The 25,221-nt window shown below is 36.0% G+C and overlaps 3 protein-coding genes across 6 annotated transcripts; 2 read left to right on the plus strand and 1 right to left on the minus strand.

The window, feature by feature from the left end:
- Positions 1–3,082: 3,082 nt before the first annotated feature.
- LOC125192161 (putative disease resistance protein At1g59620) lies at positions 3,083–8,843 on the plus strand. 4 transcript variants are annotated; one of them, XM_048089652.2, is made up of 6 exons: positions 3,083–3,186; positions 3,272–3,366; positions 4,601–4,698; positions 5,641–6,383; positions 6,564–8,311; positions 8,406–8,843. In XM_048089652.2, the coding sequence occupies exons 4-5, from the start codon at positions 5,654–5,656 to the stop codon at positions 8,288–8,290; spliced, it is 2,457 nt and encodes an 818-aa protein (XP_047945609.2). In that variant the 5' UTR covers positions 3,083–3,186; positions 3,272–3,366; positions 4,601–4,698; positions 5,641–5,653; the 3' UTR covers positions 8,291–8,311; positions 8,406–8,843. The 4 variants fall into 4 exon arrangements, with proteins under 4 accessions (XP_047945609.2, XP_047945608.2, XP_088913180.1 ...); XM_048089651.2 differs by having other exon boundaries at positions 5,650–6,383; XM_089057054.1 differs by having other exon boundaries at positions 3,272–3,355.
- Positions 8,844–12,925: 4,082 nt separating this feature from the next.
- LOC148929817 (late blight resistance protein R1-A-like) lies at positions 12,926–18,491 on the plus strand. Its single transcript, XM_089057053.1, has 2 exons — positions 12,926–13,414; positions 16,260–18,491. Exons 1-2 carry the CDS (start codon positions 12,989–12,991, stop codon positions 18,489–18,491), a joined length of 2,658 nt encoding a protein of 885 aa, XP_088913179.1. The 5' UTR covers positions 12,926–12,988.
- Positions 18,492–21,568: 3,077 nt separating this feature from the next.
- On the minus strand, positions 21,569–24,952 carry LOC125193230 (putative late blight resistance protein homolog R1B-14). Its single transcript, XM_048090992.2, has 4 exons — positions 23,845–24,952; positions 23,146–23,725; positions 21,832–22,733; positions 21,569–21,764 (listed from the first exon to the last, which is right to left on the minus strand). The coding sequence occupies exons 1-3, from the start codon at positions 24,932–24,934 to the stop codon at positions 21,833–21,835; spliced, it is 2,571 nt and encodes an 856-aa protein (XP_047946949.2). The 5' UTR covers positions 24,935–24,952; the 3' UTR covers positions 21,569–21,764; position 21,832.
- Positions 24,953–25,221: the final 269 nt, after the last annotated feature.

Raw genomic sequence — 25,221 nt, forward strand, 5'->3', positions numbered from 1 at the left:
TTCCGTATATCGCAATTTTTTAATTCCGTAAATGTAGTATATTTTGAATTATTTTTATTGCGGCTGGCCTATGGCTGGCCTAAATCTGACGTGGCAGATGGTTTTTTTAGTGTTGCTGACGTGGCAGGGAAGAGAATGGCTGGCCTATTTGCCATTGCGGATGCTCTTAGAGTTCGAGAATAATTCTTAATATTTCTTTTAGCCGATCTATAATACTAACATGCCTATCTTTAATTAGTATTGAACTATTCAAAAAAATACTGTTTTAGTTAGCATAGTATTTCACCAAGGTAAGGTAACAACATTTGTAATGTGGGTCCTTCGTTTCTTATTTTATGTACATAATGTTATTGTAATATAACTAATAAGGTTGTTATATGTGAAGGTGTGTAAAGTCATGTGATTCTTATCAACAACGTATTAATCAGATTACTTAATTTGAATTACTCCGTAATTAAGGATCCGTTGACTTCACAATATAATATCGTGAGTTTTTTGAATAAATATAACTAAACTTTTATATACCAAAGTCATTAAACAGTCGAAATTTAGTATAGATTCATGTGATACAATATTCAATGGCAAGTTGATATTTGTTTATTTACATAAAGCAATAATGATGTCACTCATACCCTACCACATGACATCACTATATATTCAAATCATAAACTCTGGATATATTTACAATATCTATGCTGAAATTAGCTCATTGTAAAGGCCTAATGAGTTTGGGTTTGTTAATTATACTTTTAGGATAATAGAATTTGTATTTAAGATAAATTGTTAATGTTTAAATATAAAATTTTATTAGAAATCTAATACATGCAACTAAACCAAATTAAAAGTGTCAATAAATGAATTAAGGTTGAGCTGGTATCCAGCTTAATTTGTCTCGATCAAACCCTAATTTTATATTTATCAATATTGAACCGTCATTATATTTTTCAAAAAATAATTTAATTCATTGTTTTCATTTGAAAACTAATCCCACAAATTAAATCACTATAAGAATGAACCAGATACCAATTAGTCTATAGATGTACCTGTACCATATTAAATTCCAAGTGGTTTAATGTAAACTTACATTAATTAGTCAATGGTCATTTTTAATTAATTTTTAGGGGTGGGAATACGGGTAATCCGAAACACCGGGTATCCAAATTCGAAAATTATGTAAAATACCTATCCGATACACGAGTTGAGTTTTTTTTTGGGTACCCAAATACCCAATTCTTTACATTTGCTAATAACTAATTAAAATTTTAAATTAATATTATATTAATATTAATATTAATATAAATATAAATATAGAAAATATTTAAATAAACTAATAGATTTAATTTGCATATTTATATTGTATACAAAAAGGGGTCACATTTTTTTTGAATTACTTTATCCGTCCCACAATTAATGATATACTTGAATAATCACATAAGATTTGAAGAAAAGTATTGTTTTACTTCGTGTTCAGTGGAGACATCAACCTTGTTTATGTAAATAAACAAATATCAACTTGCATTTTGTAATTATTTTGTCACGTTCTGCAAACTGCTGATAGGGGTGGCAGTGAATTAAAATAATTAACCGTCCCACTGATTGTTTTGCATATAGTAGGCAGAGAAATTTAGAAATATGTAACTTGTCAGTAAACAATTGTTTCCTCTTTAAATTAGCCATCGGAGATGACCTCTCACGTTCCTAACAAAAAAATAAAACCTACTTGCAGTTTACTAACTCTACAACCTTCATTATTCAAACTGAAAAAATAAATTCTAACAACCATACCGTATGAGTTACTTCCTCGTATGTAATCTATTAATAATTTTAAATAGTAGTAAATGATATAAATTTTAATAAAAAATTGAGTACAATAGGGGAAAATGATTTCAGAAAAAGTTGCTAAAAATTAACTAATTGTGTTGTACAAACGAAAATGGAAAAACAAAATTAATGGATGAATGAGTATTGATTAAGTACATGACTATATATACAGTTCATCATTTTAATTAGGAGCATATTTTAATCCGATTGATATTAATCACTTACATCATTAATTAATTAATTAATTATATATTAATCTGATAGAATGGAAAATTGAGATTTTGAAAAGCATAAATAATTCAACTTATTATTACTACTGGTATACCATGTTTCTAAAGTCAATGATTTATAAAATTGTTATTTATTTCAATAATTAATTTGGAATCCCCCGTCAATGTCGACTTTTATTTAAAAATTGGGGTACATTATATCGCATTGTTGTAATAATAAAGCACAATTAGGTGTAATATGCTTTGTCAAACTATATATTATACTCTCTCCGTCCCATGCTACTCGCACTTTTCATTTTAGGCAATAAATTAGAGATTGATTTTTTTGTGTAATTAAATTAGATATTTAAGTGTAATGAGACATCACTTAATAAAGGACCTCTTAACTTAAACTAACATATTAATTAAATGCATTAATTCTAACTTAAACTATAAATAATGTAAGGAGTTTGTGACGTGCCGAAAAGTAAAAGTGCAAGTAACATGGGACGGAGGGAGAGTACCATTTAGCGAAACATTTATTTTTTCAACACGAATTTTACTTACTAAGTTTTGTTTTGTTTTTCAGCCCATGGCATTTAGGCCCTTTATGAATTGGGACTGCCACAACCTTCAACTATGCATTCTGTCATCAATGATAATAGCAGTATACTAAATTCACTTATTGAAAATAAAATAAATTATCATTTAAAATTATTATTTTTTATTTCTAGTTTTAATCTTCTAAAGTAATTTTATGATAGCTTTTCCACACCCAATCCTTAGGAATAATTATAATTAGGGGAGACTTATGGTGTCGAGATTCGTAAAGCAATTTATTGAGAAGTGCAGCAAAAAATTAATTTATCTTACATTATTATATTCGTCTAAGCCAGCTATTTACCCCATTATTTTATCGTTAATTGTATCCCTTTCACATGATTTACATTATTATTAAGCCAGCTAATTTTTGCAAATTATTTTTCTTTTCTCCATTTACTACCAATTAGTTAATCAACTTCCTAACATTTGAGTTTTGAATTTGCAATTCGAAATCCTTTTTGAGTTTTGAAAGATTTTTTTTTTTTAAAGAGAGTGACTGATTCGGAAAAGCAATTCGAAACCAGCAAAGATAAGAAGAAAGATCCATAAAAAGGTAATAATATTTTCTTTCCTTGCTTTGAATAGTTTCAAAATACATAATAGTTGAAATTGACAATATTGAGTTTATGAATTTGTAGTTCAAAATCCCTTCCAACTCTGAAAGAAATCGAAAAGAGAGTGATTGGATTGGAAAATCAATTCGAAACCAGCACAGATAAAAAGTAAGATTCAGGTAATTGTTTTACTATTTAATAATCTTTTAGACTAGAAATTTGATTAGAAGATCTGGTTCAGTTATTTAGTGTTGTTTTCTTCTTTCATTGGGGAATCTCGTTAAACATTTGGATCATTTTTGGCCAAATTCAGTGGGAATTTTCGTCGAACAGTGTATTCATTCCCCTTAGATTCAATTTATCAGTCTTAAATCCATGGATCATTGTGACCAAAGTCTTAAATTTACAAGTAAAATGAGAAAATTGCAAAATGCGAATTTATACTCCATCCGTTCAAGAAAATTAGTCTCATTTTGTCATTTTCCACGAAAATAGCCGCACTTCAAAAATGGAAACTTTCTCTCATACTCTCTTACTTTTTTTTCCCCTCTCTCTTACCTTTTATCTTTCTCATTCTTACTTTATCTACTTTTCTCCTCTCTACTTGCTTCACCAATTTCTCATTAAAACTCATGTCTTTAACAAATGAGACTATTTTTCATGCACATGAGTAGCAATTGATTATGCTTTATTAAAGTTTGATATTTATTTTTCCCTTAAAATCATAATATGCCCATTACAAAGTTCGGTTAAATTAATATTCTCTTAGTCTACTAAAATAGAAACTCATCATTTTTTTGTCCGTTTCCTAAAATTAGAAACTTTTCATTTTATGAAATGGACTCTGCAATCGACTAACACTAATTCCATTACTTTTTATCTTCTTTTGTCTTACATTACTCATTTTTCGCTTCTTTTCTCTTATTTCACCAATTTTGCATTAAAACTCATACATTTTAAAGTTCCTATTTTTAGAAAACGGAGAGAGTAGTAATTTTAGTTTTGGCTAATGAGGAAATAATATAGTTGTTCATATGGAAATTAAGTACTTTATCATTTTCTGGTTTTCTTGAAATTGTTAGTGTTGTTTCTAGCTTATGTATACATATTAGGATCAATAGTTGATACTCTATTCGTCTCATCGTAGTGGCGTTCTATTTGTTGATTCTTCGTCTCCATATAGTAATTGAGTCATTTTCCTTTATTTTCAATCAAGATTATTATTTTTCCTGATTTATTCTCTTTTCCGGTATCTATTTGACTCTTTCTTCTCTCTTTACTTATCTAATTTTTTTCAGGTACAGGGGACTCTTAAATTCTACTATTAAATATTTTAGTATTTTTAGTTATCATGCTAAAATTTGGCCATATTGAGTTTATTAATGTGTAGATCATAATCTCTCTCAACTCCAGATATATCACATTGCTCGTAGATACATCGTAAAAGGGAGTGACTGAATCGGAAAATCAATTCAACACCAATAAACAAAAAAAGAGAATTTCACAAAAAGGTATTTTCTCTACTATCTTTTATAAAATTCCTCACATGACTGTAAAATTTTTAACTTTTCTAAATCTTCCATGAAGATTTTCAGAAAATCTTGTTAGGTAAAACATGCATGATTCATTTAGTGCAATGTTCATCATGTTAAGATCCGAAAGCATAATCTTAATTGCAAAAAAAATTGTTAAATTTTAGTTAATTAATGTTAACTTGTGCATTGTACATCTGGATAGGCTGAAAAATCAGCTAAGAAGATTTACCAATTTAAGTTGGATTGAAATCTTAAACAGAGAAAAAAGGTTTAGATAAACATTACTTTTTGGACACCTAAATTACATATTCTGCAAATTATGTATATTAAGAATATAAAATATGTTCCTTTATAACCTTATTAATGATTATGATATGTAGTTAATTATCTATACAAATACAACCAATTACCAAATTCTTAAAAAGCACTCCCTCCGTTCCATTCTAATCAAAATATTTCTTTTTCGGCATGTGAGTTAATGCAGTGTTGTTTATAGTGTGTAAAATAGTGGGAGAAATAAACTAGAGAGAGTGTGTTTCTATTTTCAGCGAGGCAAATGGTCAAATTTTGGCCCATTTAATAATTACTCCCTCCGTCCACCATTAGAAGTCTCATTCATGGGCGACACGGGTTTTAAGAAATGTTAAGAAAAGTGGGTGGAAAAAAGTTAGTGGAATAGGGGTCCCACTTGTATATATTAATTTTAAATGAAATGTGATTGGAATGAGTTAGTGGAAGGTGAGACTCTATTACCATTTATGGTAAAAGTGAACCGAGACTCTTATTCGCGAACAGACTAAAATTGAAAAACGGGACTCTTATTTGCGGACGGGGGGAGTATATTATAAATCACGACGCATATTTTAGAATGGAGGGAGTAATTGTTTTTTATACATGCAACGATCTTATAGAGTGCAGTTATTGTAGAAGCATGGACACGATTGCCAGGGTGTCGGGGATGATAGAAGATCTCGAGAGTTTGCATGCTACATGTACGGATATCGACGAGCGTTTGATGTTCGAGAACAAAATTGAAGAGCTGAAAGAGATATTGGATTTCTTGAGAGACTTGAAATTGAAAGAGAGGAGCAGGCTAAAATATTTAATGGTTGAATTGGTTAAGTTGGCTCAAGATGTCATGGACGTGGGCATTAATGATTACCGTACCACTCGCAAGTATGCGAGCCTCCAGGATGAGATCAAGGCGACAAAGACGCGGATGATAAGCTTTGGAGATGGAGATGAAGCAGAGGAAATTGTGGTGGGGTTGGAGGAAGACGTGAAGAAGTTGCTTGACAATTATATTTTAACAAATTTTAAGTCCTTCCGGATGTTGTCTATAAAGGGAATGATTGGTATCGGGAAGACCACTCTCGCCAGACAACTGTACAAGGCCGGCGCTAGCCAGTTCCAGCGTCATGCTTGGTTACACATTTCTGAGTTCATGAGTGACAAAGAGATACTTATAAAACTGGTACAGAAAATGGTGGTAGGATATGTGGAACTCAATAAAAGAGAATTGGCATACGAAGAAATGGACACCGATAGGCTCCAATATATGCTTGGCTATCACCTGTACGGATTGTCATATTTCATAGTGTTGGACAATGTGTGGAAATATTCAGATTTGAAGTCCATCTTGGAAGCTCTTCCATCTAGAGGTATGTATCTCCGTCCGTTTTGTTTATCTTAGTAAGAAATTTTGTACAAAAAAGTAAATTAAAACTGAAATACCTTTCAAATAATCTAAAAAACATTCCAAATTTCACAGTTTATTACCCTTCCAAGTTTCCTTTTATGCAATAATTGTTCTTATCATGCATATGTATATATATATGCAGGCCAGACTGGAAGCAGGTTGTTGCTGGTAACAAGTTGTAACAGAATGAAAACATACGATTTTGGTTATAATTATGAGATGAATGTTTTGGATTCTAATAAGGGTTGGAAATTGTTTTTGAAAACAGTTGATAAAATTACAAGTGTTGAGAACAAATTCTCAAAGGAGTTGGAGAGGAAGGGAAGAGAGATGCTGAAAAAATGTTGGGGTTTGCCGATAGCTATAATAGATGTTGCAAGGCAGAAAGCAAAACAAAGACTTTCTGGGATTGAATGGGAAGTACTTTTTGATTCAATTGATTTGAGTGAAACGTTAAAGTTATTGGAACCGATGTATAGTTCCATGAACGATGATTACCAGGTACGTTTCTTGTATATGTCCTTTTTTAAGGAAAATGCAATAATGAGAGAAGAAAAGTTGGACCAGATTTGGGCTGCAAATGGATTAGGCTTAAGAAACCTTACAGAGGGTTTTGCTCAGATTTCGATTCTTAAAGTCGTGAAGAAGCACTTTAGAGAAATAAGGTGTCACCTCCATCCTCTATTACACATGATATCAATCCAAAAGGCAGAAGAGGAAATGGGCTTAGAGATATTAAGGAACAATGGAAACAACAGGCCCTCTCAGAATGCCCGTCATCTTGTTATCCATTGTGGCAGAGACAAGTTTAATCATTTCACGAATGAAGATAGCAACCAACTTATTTCTCTCATCTTCCATGGAGGTGGTGGCTACGTAGAAGGAGCTAGCTCGTCTTATTGGGAGAGTTTTGAACAACTCAAAATACTTGACATGGAAGATTTTGGGGTGAAGACTTTATTCGAAGAAATCGGAGCATTGATTGAGTTAAGATATTTGGGATTGAGAAACAATTACATACAAGAGATCCCAGACTCACTGGCACATCTGGAAAACCTCGAGGTTTTTGATATAGCTCGGAACTTTATGGTGGTGGTCCCAGATATTATATGGCGAATGGGCAACCTTCTTGCTCTCCACATGTCTAATGTGATTTTCCAGAAGCCTCTGAAAGTAGATGCGCTGCAGAATCTGGAGACCCTAACATCCATCTCGATTTATGATTGGTCGACATATGAGGTCTCGAGCTTGAAGCCATTGCGTAAATTCCGAAAGTTGGGCATTGAAGAAGTTGATGAAAACTCAGATGTAGGCACACTCTTTGCAACACTAGCTAAGATTGCCAACATTGAAGAGCTTTTCATAAGAGGGTTTCGTTATAGAAGCATGCCGTGTTTGGATGAAATTGGTGTTTTAGAAAGACTCAGTGTCCTAAAACTAGATGGGCGTATAGGTAGGCTACCATGTGCAGATTGTATGCCTCAGTTGCTTATGTACGTAGCATTGGTAAACACTTGTCTTGATGAAGACCCCATGCCAAATTTTGAGAAGCTCAGATCCCTAATCTACCTCAAACTGCAAAATGCATACACTGGTCGAGAAATGGTAATCCGTGGATTTCCAAGGTCCATAGAACTTTGCATCAATGAATTGTGGAATCTAAGAAAGATACAAGTTGATGATGATGCAATGTGGAGTTTCTGGAAACTAGAAATCAATAACTGTCCACATCTGGAGACACTCCCGGAACAAATTTCGAGGATGTCTGAACTGCAAGTGTTTAAGATGGTAACAACCAAATACATTGCAACAATGATCAGGAGCTCAGTTTTGACCTCCGAAATTTTTGAGGTGGATATTGATCCATAGTTTGAAGTTGATATATATCTGGTTAGTTGAGTGTATTTTTTTCTTCTTTCATTTTCCCTTTGTTTATTAGCAAATACTAACTTGGTCTACATTCTTCGTAAACAAAATGCGTTAGAGAGATACAAGTTGTAGAAGGTGCAATGTCGACTGATGTGTGTACCTCGATGAGCAGAGAGACAGAGGCCGAACTCACCGGCTTGGCCACTTCTTCACCACGGCCGACAGTTCATCGCACAACGGTATCTTGAAGATTTTGTCTACGATTGTTTCCATATTTTATCCTTTATTTTTGGTATCTCATTAGTTTCCATGAATCGAGTCGAGAATAATTATATGCTCCATTCAGGGTTTTCTTTGTCGGTTCTTTCCCTGAATGCAAAACAGAGTCGAACCGCATAGGTGTAAATAAGTATAAATAGATCTGTTGTATTCCATCTCAATCAGGAAACACAATATTACTGTATTTATCAATTTCTTCTCCCCTCTTTTCTCGACTTAGGGTTTCTAGTGTACTTTATTTCAATGTACTACGTATAACACTGGAGTTCAATTATTTATCCTTTAAAATGCAACTTATACAAGAACACAAATATACTTGAGGAGGTGTGATTAATTGCTAGCTTTCTTTAGATGATTGCTCCTCTACACCAAGTTGTTGACTGTTAAAATGTTCTTTTTTTTTTTGTTTTGACCTTTTTTGTTGTAAACTTAATACTTAAACCACTTGCCGTTGGAATTATTTTAAAGTGCAAATAATGATTTAATTTATTTTATGCAAGTCTAACTACGCTTCTATAAGTACTAATACTAATTAATACTAATCAGGTAATGAGATACATCAACATTGTTTTAATTTTATGTAAGAAAGCAAATATCAACTTGCCATTTAATATTAATGTGTCACATTGTATAAAGTGCTGGTGGGGGTGGCATTGAATTAAAATAATTGACCGTCCAACTGGTTGTTTTGCCATCGAAATTATTATATATAGTAATCATAGAAATTTAGAAAAATGTAACTTGTCACTAAAAATTGTTTGTTATTTAAATTAGCCATCAGAGATGACCTGTCATGTTCCTAACAAAAAAAAAATCAGGGAATATATCAATTTCCTAATTTGCGTGGTTCCTTCCAACAATCTCCTCTAATTATAATTATTCATAAGGATTAGGTGTGGAAAAGCAATCATAAAATTACTTTAGGAAATTAAAACTAGAATTGGAAAAATACTTTTCAGCTTTAAACAGTATAGAATTGACTAGAAATAAAGAGTTATAATTTAAATGATAATTATTTTTTTCAATAAAGTGAATTTAGTATACTGATATTATCATTGATGACAGAATACATAGTTGAGGGTTGGCAGTCCATACAGTGCCTAAATGTCATGGACTGAAAAACAAAACAAAACAACATAAAATTCGTGCTGAAAATGAAATGTTTCGCTCTATGCGGGGCGGATAGTGTAGAATAGTTGGAACTCTGATTTCAATGTTCTTGAACTTCACCAATAAGTACATATAGTTTATAGATGAAAACTGTAAACGAAAATCCTGGCTACGCCCCTAGCAGTGTATTTTCAGGCTATTTGCCCTAATAGCAATCAATAGTTACTTGATAATGCTCTTCTTGCCAGTTCACGTGAGAGTGAACATTGTCGCACGGATTAAAACACTAAATTCTTCATCAGAAAATTAAAATTGAAGACAAATTTAACGATAGAGTCATTATTACGTAGTTAGCTTACGAGTATTACACCTAAATTGTGTTTTATTATTACAACAATGCGATATAATGTACCCCAATTTTTAAATAAAAGTCGACATTCACGGGGGATTCCAAATTAATTATTGAAATACATAACTATTTTATAAAGTAATCAGTGGCACACTATCAGGATCATTGACTTTAGAAACATGGTACACCAGCAGTAATAATAAGTTGAATTTTTTATGCTTTTCAAAATCTCAAATTTTCACTCTATCATATTAATATATAATTAATTAATTATGTAAGTGATTAATATCAATAGGATTAAAATATGCTCCTAAATTGATTATTAATTAGATTTAATCAAAAATGATGAACTGTATATATAGTCATGTACTTAATCAATACTCATTCATCCATTAATTTTGTTTTTCCATTTTCGTTTGTATATATCACAATTATTTTATTTTTAGCAACTTTTTCTGAAATCATTTTTCCCTATTGTACTCATTTTTATATTAAAATTTCTATCATTTATTTAAAATTATTAATCCCTCCGTCCGCGATTAGGAGTCCCGGTCACTTTTGCGCACCCGTTTTATAAAAATAATAAAAAATAGTTAAAGTCGAGAAATGATAAATTAAGAGAGAGAATAATATTGACAAGTGTCTTCTCAACATTATTCTATTTTTAACTTTACTATTTCTCCACTTTAGCTATTTTTTATCATTTTTATAAAATAGGTGTGTAAAAGTGACCGGGACTCCTAATCGCGGACGGAGGGAGTAACAGATTACATACGAGGAAGCAACTCATACGGTATTTCACATGCTAAAATGGATGGTTATTAGAATTTATTTTTTCAGTTTGAATAATGAAGTTTGTTAGAGTTAGTAAACTGCAAGTGGGTTTTATTTTTTTGTTAGGAACGTGAGAGGTCATCTCTAATGGCTAAGTTAAAGAACAAACAATTGTTTAATAACAAGTTACATTTTTCTAAATTTCTATGTATAATAATTTCGATGGCAAAACAACCAGTGGGACGGTTAATTATTTTAATTCACTGCCACCCCTATCAGCGGTTTTTAGAACGTGACACAATAATTGTAAAATGCAAGTTGATATTTGTTTATTTACATAAACAAGGTTGATGTCTCTACTGATCACTTAGTAAAACAATACTTTTCCAAATATCTTATGTCATTATCCAAGTATATCATTTATTATGGGACCGATAAAGTAATTTAAAAAAAATGCGACCCCTTTTTGTATACAATATAAATATGCAAAAAAAATTTAATTAGTTATTAACATACGTAAAGAATTGGATATTTGGGTACCAAAAAATATACTCAAGTCGTGTATCGGATAGGTATTTTACATAATTTTCGAATCTGGATACCCGGTGTTTCGGATAGGATACCCATGAGTACCCGTATTCCCACACCTAAAAATTAATTAAAAATGACCATTGACTAATTAATGTATGTTTACATTAAACCACTTGGAATTTAATATGGTACAGGTACATCTATAGACTAATTGGTATCTGGTTCAGTCTTATAGTGATTTAATTTGTGGGATTAGTTTTAAAATGAAAACAACGAATTAAATTATTTTTTGAAAAATATAAAATTAGGGTTTGATCGAGACTAATTAAGCTGGATACCAGCTCAACCTTAATTCATCTATTGACACTTTTAATTTGGTTTAGTTGCATGCATTAGATTTCTAATAAAATTTTATATTTAAACATTAACAATTTATCTTAAATACAAATTCTATCATCCCAAAAGTATAATTAACAAACCCAAACTCATTAGGCCTTGACAATGAGCTAATTTCAGCATAATTTTGTATAATAACGTTCATATTCAAGTTTTAAAATCCTTCAACAAACATTACATTTATGATTTGAATATATAGTGATGTCATGTGGTAGGGTATGAGTGACATCATTATTGCTTTATGTAAATAAACAAATATATCAACTTGCCATTGAATATCATCGTATCACATGAATCTATACTAAATTTCGACTGTTTAATGACTTTGGTATATAAAAGTTTAGTTATATTTATTCAAAAAGCTCAAGATATTATATTGTGAAGTCAATGGATCCTTAATTACGGATTAATTCAAATTAAATAATCTGATTAATACGTTGTTGATAAGAATCATATGACTTTACCCACCTTCACATATAACAACCTTATTAGTTATTACAATAACATTATGTACATAAAATAAGAAACGAAAGGACCCACATTACAAATGTTGTTACCTTACCTAGGTGAAATACTATGCTAACTAAAACAGTATTTGTTTGAATAGTTCAATACTAATTAAAGATAGGCATGTTAGTATTATAGATCGGCTAAAAGAAATATTAAGAATTATTCTCAACTCTAAGATCGTAAAGATCTACGCTGATTCATAATTTTGTTGATTGAATTCGTAGTTTATGTTTGATTTCGCGTAAAATGTTTAATTTTTGAATTTATACAATTTTAGACAAACCATATATATTCCAATTTGGCAATTTCCACATATGATTTGTAACCTGCATTTCTATATTAAAGAGTACAATATAGCCGGTGAATGGAATTATATGTATGCATTTCCAAAAAATTAGAATCAAATAAATGTTGATTTAGTTTTAAATAAAAGGAAAATACATAAATTAAAAAAAATCCAAAGAAACAATAAAATAACATTTGCGCCCCCTTAAATGATCACAACCCTGTTTCGCAAGTCCCGTGTGAATTTCAAGTGTGACTTTTTCAACGTCGTCGACTGGAACCAGATCACATCCTAAGATGCTTTTGAAAACTAATTTGTTACGTGTGAAAGCTCAGAGTAAATTGCACTTATATATATACAAGAGTGGAGAGCATTCTACAAAAATGATGGCTACTTCTTCCCACTCCATCAAATAGAAAGATAAAAAGACATAAAGGAGAGAGACAAAGAGACAGAGAGAGAGATGGCGGACGCAGCAACAGAGTTCCTGCTGAACAACCTCAAGGAGCTCGTGCTGCACGAAGCCAATCTAATCAACGACACGGAGGGAAACATCAAGAAGTTGGAGAGCGATCTCCTCCACTTCCAAGCCTTCCTCAAGGACACAGTGAAGATGAGGAAAAGCAATGAGCGAATAAAGCAGATGCGGAAGGAGATTCACAATGTCGTTTATGATGTCGAAGACATCATTGATGCATTCACGGTAAAGAAGAAAGAAGCAGGGAAGAGTAATCGTTTTATCAAAAAAATCCTGACTGGCCACAAAAGCCAGCTCAATCTCCTCGGCATTGGGCAGAAGGTGGAGGAGATCAGCGGCCGAATCACACAGTTGAGGAATGAAATCAACCTCACCACCGATGACGACGACAAAAAGGATATACCCTCTGAGGTTACCTTTCTACACTCTTATTTTCATATTCTAACATTTACTTGATCAAGATTGGGGTTTTATTCTATATATATGATTTAATTATTGATGTAAGATATGCAAAATTAATAGTATAAATCAAATGTTATTTGGCATAGCTTTAACTTGGTACACCCAGACTATTTGCACCAGTCGTCGTGGTGTGCAACATCCCAGTACACTTGGTATGAGGGTGTTGCGTGCCACAACTGCCTCGAATAGTCCGCATTAGTACCAAGAGTGCAACATAAAAATAACTTAGAGAGCCACTAAACTATCCATCATGACTATATCAATTTCTGTCTCAGTTTTTATGTCTCTAGACTTTGATGAGTAACTTTTCTGCAGCTTATTGTAGAAAAAAGCTGCAGTATTTAAATGTCAAAAATATATTTTGGGTGCATTTCAACACAAGTCATTACATTTTTGTCTCCAATGTGTTTCCCTAAAATATTTATTTCTCTTATTGTTACTATTGATGTATCCAATGTGATTAATGTTCAAATTTAGTCTTGTGCGTTTGCTCAAAAAAACTTTTTGATCTAACACACAAAGTGTGTAAGCTTTTCGTCAAAAAATTGTTAGTTATGGAGCTTAAAGTTAACGGTCAACCATGTTCATCTCTTTTATATTTGTGATTGTATGTGTTTATTTTCAAAAAAATTAATGGTCAACCAAGTTCATCTCTTTTATACGTATTTGTTATTGTTTGTGTTTATTTCCCAACAAAATTAACCATCAACCGTGTTTTCAAGTTTAAAATTAGTCTTGAACATTTGAAAAAAAAACCTACTTGGTCCTACACATTTTGAGTGTATTAGCTTTTAGTCCTAGACTACTAAATCCATATTTTAACTCGTCGATCAAGTCAAAACTTGGTTGACTGTTAGTTTTTGACAGAACAATTTTATATAAACCCAAACATATGTTTTAGACCAAAAGCTAGCACATTTAATGAGTAGGACTAAAAAAAATTTGGACAAGTGTACAAGACCAATTTTAGACTTTAGTCTACTTTAGTTTTACTTTTACCATATTCATCTCATGTCCATTTGTCACATGTTAATTTTTGATCGTACGAATTAAGTTTGTTAGTTGTTAGTCTTAAACAATACTCTCTCCATCCGTGACATGCTGTCCAATTTTGCCATTTCGGTCCGTCCGCAAAATATTGTCCACTTTCTTTTTTCCATTTTTGGTAAATGAAGTCCACTTTCCACTAACTCATTACACTCACTTTCTATTATAAAATAAATATATAAATATGGAACCCACATTCCATATATTTTTTGCAACTAATTTTCTTCACATTTATTAAAACTCGTGTCGAGTCAAACGTGGATAACATTTCGCGGACGAAGGGAGTATGTTTTAGTCCATAACTTTTTGTCAAAAATTGACGGTCAATCATGTTTTAAAGTCCAAAATTAGTCACGAACACTTGCACAAAAATCCTATTTAGTCATGCACACTTTGAGTGTGTTTGCTTTTGGTCCATATTTTAACTCATCAATCAATTCAAAACTCGGTTGCCCGTTAATTTTTATGAAACTATTTAACATGGACTAAAACATAATGTTTGGGACCAAAAGCTAACAAAAACTTAATGTGTAGAACTAAAAAGTTTTTTTGGATAAATGTACTAGACCAATTTTAGACTTTAGTCTACTTCTGTTTTACCATTTTTCATCTCAAGTCCATATTGTCACATATTAATTTTCTAAGGATGCCTTCATGCTAGAAGCCTAGAGTGCAATAGGCTTATCTAAATTGCCAACAAATCTTCTAACTCTCAAAATCGGCTCAATATACGGAACCTTCCACTGGACGTCTTACTAACATTCTAATGTCTTTCCCACAGACATTAAATTCTTGATGCAATCATTTATCATCAAAACAAAAAACTGACTGCAATGCGGAACAAAACAGTTAGAGGTCCACAGACCGTGACATGATATGCCACTCTAGTGCAAGAAACATAAATCACCAAACCTTAAAGTCAATATTCTCGTGACCAAATGTCATCGGTTCGAATTTCACCTCAAGATTTCATAATTTTTTCGCATCCCGCAATTGCTCCAACTTGGATTGCATATCTATTATTCTTTATCGCCTACAGTGACGATGGTGGCCTCTTTCTCTTACTCTTTATGTACCTTGTTATCTTCTTCATGTTCATTGATACCCCCGCAATTGCTCCAATCCAGGATGATGGCCTCTTCTTCCTTCTCCTTCTTCTAAATGTTCTTTGTGTTATGTTCTTTGTTACCTTTTTCCTCCTCTTGTTCTTCTTTTATGTTTCTTGTTTCTTTCTTCATTCTTTATTTCCTCTCCTCTTCCTCTTCCTTGTCGATGATGACGATGATGGCCTCATCTTCATCATTATTACAAACCAAACTTATTCAAAAGACTAAGTAGTTAAGAGAAAGAACTCATTTGGTCTATAAACCCAAATCAGTTGCTCTTCTTCATCCTCTTCCCACTAAATTTATCTTGAATGCTCGAAGTCTCAGAGCTCGAGTCAACATAATTTTGATATTTAATATTTCCCATCTTTTCTCGGTTTCATAATTCCTAGAATGTGACAGTGGTGAGCATCGTACACACACAATGTCATGAGTCCTTAGGGTTAGGTTCTTGCACTAGGGATAACATTTTTGACCAAGGAATTTTAACGTTAATGATACCAAGATAATTTAGTGGAAAGTTCCTATTGAGCTGATTATGAATGTTTGAGGGAGTTGGGGCAATAGTTCATGTCCTATCTAACCATTTTTCCATAAAAATGATACAAGTATATTGAACTCAAAGTAAACTTTTCAAACAGCCTCGACCACCAAGAAAGGGCGAGAATGTGGTGGGCTTTGCAGATGTGACCGAACGTCTCATACACCGTTTGACTCAAGAAACCGATGGTCTTGATGTCATTTCTCTTACTGGTATGTTTGGGCTGGGCAAGACGACGCTGGCATGGAAGATTTTTAATGATCCTGAAATCATATTAAAGTTCCCTACCCGCATATGGCTTACTGTTTCAGCAAAATTCTCAGAGAAAGATATTTTTCTACGCATCCTCGGACAACTTACCACTCTAGACGCCGGCATGCGTGCCAAAGATGGCGATGAATTAGCTGATATTGTATCCGATTATCTCCAGATGGGCACTTTCCTAATAGTGATGGATGATGTATGGAGCATACCTGCTTGGGAACGACTTAGAAAGGCTCTCCCGTTACAAGAAAACAAAAGTAAGGTTTTGATCACTAGTCGTGAAGAGACTGTGGGATATGCTGCTAGTAAGCCAAGACCTTTCGTGCCATTGCGCGCCTTTGAGCCAGAAGAAAGCTGGGAGCTGTTCCGGTTGGAGGCACTGGGCAAGCTCGATTGCCCTCCTCAACTGGTAAAAGTCGGGAATAAAATTGCATACGATTGTGATGGACTGCCACTTGCGATAGTGGTCATAGGAGGCATCCTTTGCGAGTTATCAGACTCAAATAATGTGTTTACGACTAAAAGGAACTGGATTAAAGTGTCGGAAGATGTGAACTCATATCTCAGTGAGAAGGACCCGCAAAAACGCATGACAAAATTCATATCTTTGAGTTATGAGAGTCTACCTCACTACTTGCGACCTTGCTTTCTCTATCTGGGGCTGTTCCCAGAAGACTATGAGATTTCAGCTTCGAAATTGATCCGTATGTGGATTGGGGAAGGGTTCATACAACAAAAGGATGAACGTATACCATTGGAGGAGGTCGGACATAATTATTTGAAGGATCTCGTTAGTAGAAACTTAGTCAAAGCTCTCAAGTTTAGAGCTGATGGCAATGTTAAAATATGCCAGATTAGGGATACTGTGCGTGATTTCTGCCGCATTGAAGCTGCAACTGAACACTTTCTCCAAGAGATCAGGCTCAACGAACTAGGACAATGTGTACCTCCAATCTCTGAGTGGTGCCGCCGTCTTTCTATTCATTCCGATTGCAAGCGCTATATCTCATCAAAATCTTCTACTCCTCGTGCCCGCTCATTTGTTTGTTTCTCCAAGGAGCCCTGCGATGACCTGTCTGGGAAAGACAGCACAAACCTCATTAAAGCCTTTAAGTTTCTCAGAGTTTTTGATATTCAACCCTTGATATTGAAGGCTATTGATACTGACCTCTACACTTTGATCCATATGAGGTACATTGCCTTGTCCATCACTTTGTCGATGCTTTCTCCGGATTTCAACAAGATTTCCAACATGCAAACTCTTATCATCAACACCACATCTCCTACCCTCAATGTTAAAGCCAACATATGGGAGATGAGGTACTTGAGATATTTTAAGACAAATGCCTCTGCAACCTTGCCCGTGGCCAAGTCATCATCTGATTGTGCAAATGAGCTTCAAACACTCGGCTTAATCTCTGTGGAGAGTTGCAAGGGACTTCATGAGCGGGCTCCCAAACTGAAGAAATTGGGCATCCGTGGGAAACTAGCCTTGCTTTCCGAAGAAAAGGGACCTTTTGATAGTGTGAGGAAGATGAGATATCTGGAAAAGCTGAAACTAGTAAACGACAAGGCACAAGACACGGAGCGACTAAATTCCCTACCTAAAGCTCATCAATTCCCATCTGGACTCACAAGCCTCACACTGTGCTGGACTTCCCTCAAATGGCAAGAAATCTCCATTCTCAGATCGCTCCAGAAGCTTGAGGTGCTCAAGCTAAAATATCAAGCATTTTTCGGGAGCACCTGGGAGTTAGAAGATGCAGTTGGAGGCTTTCTGTCTCTTCAATTCCTGCAGATTGAACAGACAGATTTAGCTTTATGGAAGGCTAAATCCCATCACTTCCCCAAGCTTAGAAGCCTTGTGCTCAAGAACTGCGACAAGCTTCGTGAAATTCCAGTTGATCTGGCTAATGTAGAGAGCTTCAAGATGTTGGATTTAACCACATGCACAGATGCAGTTGACGCGGCCAGGAATATTGCTAAGGAAAAGGAAAATATATTTGGCGAAGGCTCTGAATTCAAGCTCTCCATCTTTCCTCCTCCTCCTCCTCCTCCAGCTCAATGATCTAGATTTGTTTATCATTGGCAGGTGAGTTATCTTTCATTTGCTTACTCCAACTTAATCTTTTTATAATTTCATGTTATATACTCTCATATCTGTCATCACTTGTCTTTTGCAGCATAGGTCACACATTTCAAGCTTCTAATCAGGTAGAGTTTTTGTAACCTAAACTTTTTCTATATCTTTTATTACTTTTGTTGTTTCAGTGGTTGATACGCAGCTTGCATTGATTCACAGGGGCTGGTGCAATGTAGCTCGCTTGAATAACTGCTGCACTTGGCTTGTTCTTCACATTGTTATGTTGAACTGTTTCCCTTCTTCGCATAGTCGAGCGCGTCTGCTCGGATTTGAATAAGTGCCGCACTTGATTCGGTTTGTACGTTGAACTTGCAAAACATTGCCTTGTTGTGTTGTTACTTGTATTAGACCTGATTTCGCTCTTTATGGCGAATCAGATCATTTATTTTTACCATCTTAATATGTATGTGCTCATTTGAACATTGGAGATCATTTATTCCCTCCTGTGTTTGTTTTGTTCATCATATCTTCATATGGAATATGAATATTTCTGTTTTCTTAATGACACTCTGAAGCACTAGGCATAAACATGGAAGATCATGATTTTAACAGAATCTTGCTCAATCCATCAATTTCACACTTATACTCACATGAATGCATCATTAACATAGAGTACTATCTGTATAAGCAATAATATGTACTACTTAATTAAGAAAATATAGTTCAATTGCAAAATTTTGCGCCTTTCGATTTTATTCAGAATTTCTGCCCAAATCAGACTAAATCCATCACCAATTCAAGCAATCATTCAACAAATCCTAAGAGAGGGGGTGAAGTTCCTTCAATGAGTCAATCAATCTACATTTTGAAGCTTAATGAAAAGCAATGTATAATGAATTCATACCTTAATTTCACAGGATTTGAGTTGAAGGTGATGGAACCTCAGGCTAGAATCCTCCTTCTATAATAAAGGTTGGAATGAGGTGTGTGAAATGTAGTGAACGCGGTGGAAGTGTAAGTGATACGGCGGCTTTGGCCGTCGGGTAACAGAACAGCGGTGGCGGTGTGCCGAGAGATCGGAGACAAAGTGGTTTAATTTTGACTTTTTAAAATTAACTTCCAAAATCAATTGGGCTTAAAGCCCATTATTTTCGGTCCATAGCAAATCATACTTCTAAGTTATATGTTAGGGCATTCAGAGTAGGACGGACTAAGCGACGTCCTAATCGACGTCCTATGTGCCGCCACATCAGTATTTTATCCTCCGCCACTTCCACCTGCAATGGGGCGAATTATAGCCCGCCCTAAGCCCCGCCCTAAGTATTTTACTTCTATTTTGTATTTATATAATTTATGCAAATATGTAAAGCAAAATAAATAAATAAAAACAACACAATTAAGGCAAATCCTAAATTTACTTAAATTTAAAAAAATTACAAAATAAGAAATTAAAAAAAAAAAAGGTTACAAACTATGAAATTAAAAAAAAAGGTGCACTACATATAAACTAAGTCCCAACTCGTCTAGAGTAGTCCCAACCTGCGGCTGAGGCCATCGATCATCCACTGGATGCCTCCGATTTGAGTGGGGTTGGTCGCCTGCATCAGGGGCGTTGTGCGCGTCCAACAACGTCCTGTAGTCGGAGGAGGTCACCAAATCCGTGTAGGCATGTGACGCAGCCGAAGTCTTGCTCGAGGTCGGGCTTGCGGCATGGTCAGGCGGCGCCGCGGCGGATGTGGTCGCCTTGCCCTTGCCCTTGGCAGCCTTGATGCCAGGGGACGCTGGGATATCGGAGTGTCGGAACTCTCATCCTCGAACACCGGATTGTTGAGGTCCATTGGAGACGTGCCGCTCTAGCTACTTGTATAATCAGCGGTGTGCTTCGACGCCCTCTTCTTCGCCGCCGTTGATTGGGGAATCATACCACCAACGAACTTCTGCTTCTCCTTCAAGATCACCCAGGACTGGTAGTGTTTGAACTCGCCGTACAATGACGTGTACGATCTCACCGCTTTGTCGCGCACATCCGACAGACTCTCGTCGCTGGCATGCTCCCTTTCACACTTGTCGTACTCCCCCGCAAACAGATTGACCTGCTTCTTTATTTGATCTCAGTGCTTGCGGAGCTGCTCCCTATGGCGCTTGTAGGCGGTCGGCGGCTTGGCCTCGTTGTATTTTTCGGCGATTCGCTCCCAATACGCAGTAACCTTCCGGTTGTTGGCCAACATCGGATCCTCTGAAACATCAATCCAACATCTCGTCAAGACGAAGGATTCGTCCGCGGCGTAGTTCGTCCTTCCCGGGGCGAACTCTTCACACACCACCGTTTGCGGCAATCTCTGGGCTCGTGCCTTGGGCCGCTTCTTCTTGGTGGTGGAGCCCGACGCGGCGGCGGCGGGTGTGCGGCTCGGAGAAGGCTCCATATCTGACAACCCGTATGAGTCCGTGCTGAACTCGGGATCGTACTGGGCGTTGGTGTCGAATGGCCGGTATTCGTCGGGTTCTGTACCCGACCATCGTGCACCACCGAACATCGGACTATTCGGATTTGGATAATCTCCGGGATTCATTTTGTTTGAAGTGTAGAATATGTAGTGTGAATTTGAGAGTGAAAAGTGAGAGGTATATATAGGTTTTGAAAATTAAATAAAATTAAATTAAAAATAAAAAACGCGTCGCATCATCCGTTGCATCGTCTGCGATGCCAAAGTGGCGGACGATGCGCATCGTCCGCGCTTCGTCCGCGGACGATTGTTAACCCACCCATTGTGGATGCTCTTAGTTGAAAAAATTAACGATATTTTTCGTGTTTGGAATTTCCACAATTAACATTGGATCATGCGTGCGATACACGGCCCACTTGCTGATGCAACAGCCCGATCCACCTGGCCCTCTACAGCGAGCCCAGTCAAGCCAGTTTGGTTCGGAGAAAGTTCCTATCTTTCATATGCTCTGTTATCATAATTGGTTATAGATTATGTTAATCTTCTCGGATTTTCTTTGTCAACTTTTGAGTAGTATCACAAGAGTCGAACCGCATAAAATTTTGGATTCTTATAAATGTTTGAATAGCTATAGACGTGATTTTCATGGACAAATAATACAGCACTATCTCCAGTGTTTATTGACACAAAATAAAACACAGAGGGTGATGTTTCTCCACAGCAGAACATCTCATGTCTTCATAACACCTTTAATTTGTAATCTTGATCATCAAATCCACCTTATCTCAGCTTCCTTGTTAATACACCTGCAAAACTAAAACAGAAAAACACAGTTAATTATCAATGTATGAATTTATAAAAAGAAGATCAAATCAACTAACCTTATAATAGTCGAACTTTAAGGACTCTGTCATATTCCCTATGTATGTCGCGGATTTCTTGGACAGACTCGAGAAGAGATTCATTTGTACGATCAACCTCGATCAGCTTAAGTTCTGAAATTTCACCTATGTCTTCCGGAATCTTCATCAGCTTATCACAACGATTGAGCACTAGCCGCTTCAGTGCTGGGAAATGGTCCTTTTCAGTCTCCCAATCCTCCAAATCAGATTCCTGAATTAGCAAATATTCCAGTTTAACAAACAAATCCTCTTCTTCTTCTTCATCATCATAATCATCATCATCATCATCATCATCGCTTTCTTCTTTAATAGTGCTCCACGCACCGCCTTCAAAGGCATGATCTCTCAGTTTGAGCACTTGAAGCTCGGGCAGAGCAGAAATAGCCTTCATATATTCCCAAGGGAATCGCCAACCGCTCAAGGTTAACTTCTTCAGTGTCTTCGGGAAAACAGGCTTAGCTTTTTTCTCAAGAAGAGAGCCTTTCTTCACAACTAGTGTCAGCTTCTCAAGTTGAGTCAGGAGATGAAGATTGTGGAGCTGATAGTCTTCATTTCGGTATTTGTCTCCAAAATAAGTGATTGCCAATTTCTTCAAATTGTAAAGTAATCCCATTATCTGTTCTGTACATATCAGCTTCTTCACCACGTTCAGTGTGATCAGCTCCTCCAAAGCAGAGGCTGCTCCTTCTGGATCTGGCAGAAGATCGAAAAAGGAGACGAGATGAGTCAGAAGCGGCAACAACCAGATCTCCTGTGGTAGATCCACGTTGTCCTTTGAGTGTTGCCTCAGTCTCTTGCTATGATGAACTATCAAAACACGAAGATTTTGAAGCCTTGATATGGCGTGCGGAACCTCCATTGGACATCCGAATGCAAGGTACCTGTTACAATCAAAACATGAAACTTATCCCAAAAGACTTGAATGTGTTAGAAGAGAAATTTCATTTAGTCTATAAATCCCACCCCGGTTGCCTTACAACCGACGTGGGACAATAGGTTCCGTAACAATTGACCCTCCCCCCTTAAGGCCAACATCCTCGTTGGTCATGACAGATCTTTGCCATACAACCATTCTGAGTTCTTGTTAGTCATAGCTGGTTTACTCCGAGTCAGCTCTAAAATGTTCGAGCGTCTAAGTCAAAGCACCAATGGACCAATGTTACAGATCAAACAAAAGAACTAAACAAAAAAAACTAACTAGCTTATTAGGGGAGAGAACTCATTTAGTCACCTATAAACCACACACCAATTGCTTTCACAGCTGATATGGTACACTAGAGTAAGTAACGGTACCTCAAATGAAACAGCTCAAACACGGGAGCTGGGAGCGAGTACGCGTCAGTATCCACCACATCAAGCACCCTCAGCAACTTGAACTTTCGCAGTCCGGCTAGCGAGCTCTCACTAGACTGGAAGGTCAAACACGAACGCAGCGTTGAGGCGTAAGCTCTAGCAAGGCGCTTAAGATCCGGATAACCAATACTCAGCCGCCGCTCATAGTTCTCATCTAGAGCTTGCGATTTGGCAAGATCACGGACCATATTTTGTATGATGCAGCTTTTAAATTCACCGTTGCACTTGAGAGCCGTGATCAAAGGAAGATTTCTCCTCACAAGCTTGTTCAAGTAATCTTTAGCCTCATTTTCATCTCGGACGAATCCTTCAGCTATCCATAACTTGATAAGCTTCGAGATCCGGATCTCGTGATCTTCTGGAAAGCCACCCATGTATAAGAAACATGGCCTCAGATCAACAGGTAGATATGTGTAACTCAACGCAATTCTCTTTCCGAACTCAGTAGTACTCTCAACTGCAGATTTCACATCTTTTGCAATTTCACCCCATGCTTCCATTGGTGCTTCTGATAAGATACCTGAAGGATACATGAAGTAGATTAAGATGCAAATTCCACAACAAGCTAAGTAAGCTCTCTATCTATTGTGTTTACATACTCAACACAAACACGCAATGAATCTAGATGTGTATAAATACCTCCAATGAGCACAATTGCAAGGGGCAATCCTTCACAACCGCTCACAACTTCCCTCATGATTCTATTCATATCCGGTGGTAGATCTCTGTCTCGAAAAGCCTTTTTCTTGAGCAGAGTCCAACAGTTGTCATAATCCATGAGCTGCATCCTGATAGGAGTACTAGTAGGGCTGACATCTTTAGCCACAGTCTCATCCCTGGTGGTGATCAAAATCCGACTCCCGTCACACTTCCTGGGGTCGCCAAACGCCTTCCTTATGTTGTTCCACGCCTTGGCGCTCCACAGATCATCCACCACGATCAGGTACTTCTTCAACGTCAAGATTCTGTGTAGCTTGTTTTCCACTGCCTCACTTTTGTCCACAAGAGTGTCAGGGATTTGTTTCTCCAAGGCATATAGGAGTTCTCCAAAAATATTTTCTGTGTTATAATTTTGAGACACAACGATCCAAGCTCGGACAGGAAACTCGTTGATGACGTCCTCATCGTTGTAAACAGCTCTAGCCAGAGTGGTCTTCCCAATCCCACCCATCCCCGTGATGGGGATGATCTGGCGTTGGGACGGCGGTTGTCCACAGAGCACATCTTTAATATTCTTCAAGTACTCCTCGAGACCAACCGTGTCAGTATCGATAACGGGTAGGGGCTTCTGGGCCAACGAGCTCATCGTCGTTGCTGGCTGCACAACGTGCTCCTCCTCCTCCTTTTGTTGGATCTCCGCCATCAGTTCAGCGATGGGGGATATTTTCTCCATCACTATGTCCAGGTCACGGAAATCGTACAGAATCTCTGTACGATTGCGTGGGCGGCCGACAGCGGCCATTTTCTCGGCCTGGAGGTTCCAGCGGTAGTGCTCGTAGATGAAGTGCTCCATCACGTCTTCGGCTTGGTTGGCGACGTTGGTGACATCTGTTAGGAAAGGCACTGCTTCCTTGGGATACTTTTGGAGGAACAGTTTGATGAATTCGATCCGTGCAAGAAGATCTTTAATCTTTCGCTTTCCTTCATCGGAGATAGGGTACTTTTGAGGGTCGAGATTCAGGATTCGGTCTATGGTTTGGATGAGTGAATGGCAAACAGCATAAGCCATATTTTGCAGAAATATCAAGAGAGGAACAACAAGTTTGGATTGTTGGGTTTTTGATGAGTAAGTTTTTGTATTATACTCATTTCATTAAAAATATATTCTCCATTCTATCGACTCATTTTTATTTATATTTTATTATAAAATTAAAATATAAAAATAACTTTTTAATTTACGTTTTATTTAAAATATGTGCTAGATCAAAATATAACAAATTTTGTGAAATAGAAGAGATTAGATTTTTTTTCGTTTGAAACATCAAAGTTGTTAGAGTTAGCTAGTAAACCACAAGT

The sequence above is a fragment of the Salvia hispanica genome, chromosome 4 (genome assembly GCF_029641045.1).
Source record: "Salvia hispanica isolate PSC_SH4W2 chromosome 4, Shi_PSC_v1, whole genome shotgun sequence".
In the NCBI taxonomy this organism is placed as follows: Eukaryota; Viridiplantae; Streptophyta; class Magnoliopsida; order Lamiales; family Lamiaceae; genus Salvia; species Salvia hispanica.